The 1180-nt window shown below is 33.2% G+C and overlaps 1 protein-coding gene across 1 annotated transcript in view; it reads right to left on the reverse strand.

Annotated features, from left to right (window-relative positions):
• LOC119589394 (cytoplasmic dynein 2 intermediate chain 1-like) overlaps positions 1-1180 on the reverse strand; it is a 7201-nt gene that overhangs the window by 5019 nt on the left and 1002 nt on the right. The window contains exons 2-3 of the mRNA XM_037938008.1: positions 297-415; positions 46-186 (exon numbers count right to left, since the gene is read on the reverse strand). Coding sequence (XP_037793936.1) covers positions 46-186; positions 297-415 — 260 coding nt within the window. The remainder of the gene's footprint in view (positions 1-45; positions 187-296; positions 416-1180) is intronic.

The raw sequence follows: 1180 nt of genomic DNA on the forward strand, positions 1-1180 counted from the left end.
TGTCAAACCAATTTTACAAAGCAACATTCCATAAATGTTCTGTACCTGTTGTCTGTTAGAATGTCCAAAGCTGGAAATATATGCCTCGTAAGAAACTGGTGCCAAGGTCAGAAGTTCTACTGTAACGGTATCCAGCTGTATCATGTTCAAAAGCTTCTGCCCTCGAGTGTTCATTTTAGAAGACAGCTGTAACATACAACAAGGTTTAAAAATTGGTATTTTTCATCAAAATTATGTAGAATGATTTTTTTTTTTTTTTAACAAAGGCATGTATTATTATATTGCTTTACACATACCTGTGCTGCAGTCTGCTTCTGCTTAGCAACAGCGAAGTTGACAAAAGATCGAGAGGTCTTTGGTCTCTGGTTAGGAGCTTCAGTAGGTTTCACTGTGGGATAAGTTTCCAACACTGGTTCTGGACATAGAAAAGAGTAGTTATTTTATTATCACTGTTCAGCATATAAGGATGATACCCACAATGAACATATTAAAAGGGCTATTTTCATTCTTTTTTTTAATACACTTCATTTGTATGATAATGTGATAAAATTTGTTGCCTTTTATATATATTATCTAAGGGAACAATCCATAAAATAACACCAAATTTAATTTTTTGGTTAATAAACTGAAAATGATCTTACACACTGTCTTACAAGACGAAAGCCATTTTTTTTATTTGGTCAGAGAGGGTAATACTTTTTTTGCAACATTCTTGGAACATGTTCAACAGTTATTATGTTTTCAGTTTTAATTTTGGTGAAAATACCCCCAAAATCACACAAAGGGGACTTCTCACCCAATTTTTTATTTTCTATTTAGTTTTCAAATTGCCAATTTAATAGAATAACCACAAAAGCTTATGTTTTTGGGGTAAGCAAAAATTTGCCCCAAATCTGACATTTCAACAATCCATTTCCTATGCATCTGGATGTCCTTCTTCTTTTTGAGACTGAACTAAAATTATAGGAGGAAGAGGAGTTCCATTGTGGAAAGTTTTCAAGAAATTTATCTTCAAGGTTTTTGCAATTTTTCCATAACCAACTGCCTGCTTATTAGACATTACCATACACTAACAGAAGCTAAGGTGTTCACAGCCTCCTAATGCCATTTCTTGCATTAAAATATGACAAACTTTTGAGAGTGATAAAAAGTATACTCATGGCTCCTTCACCAGTAAATG

Source organism: Penaeus monodon, chromosome 25 (assembly GCF_015228065.2).
Source record: "Penaeus monodon isolate SGIC_2016 chromosome 25, NSTDA_Pmon_1, whole genome shotgun sequence".
Classification (NCBI taxonomy): Eukaryota; Metazoa; Arthropoda; class Malacostraca; order Decapoda; family Penaeidae; genus Penaeus; species Penaeus monodon.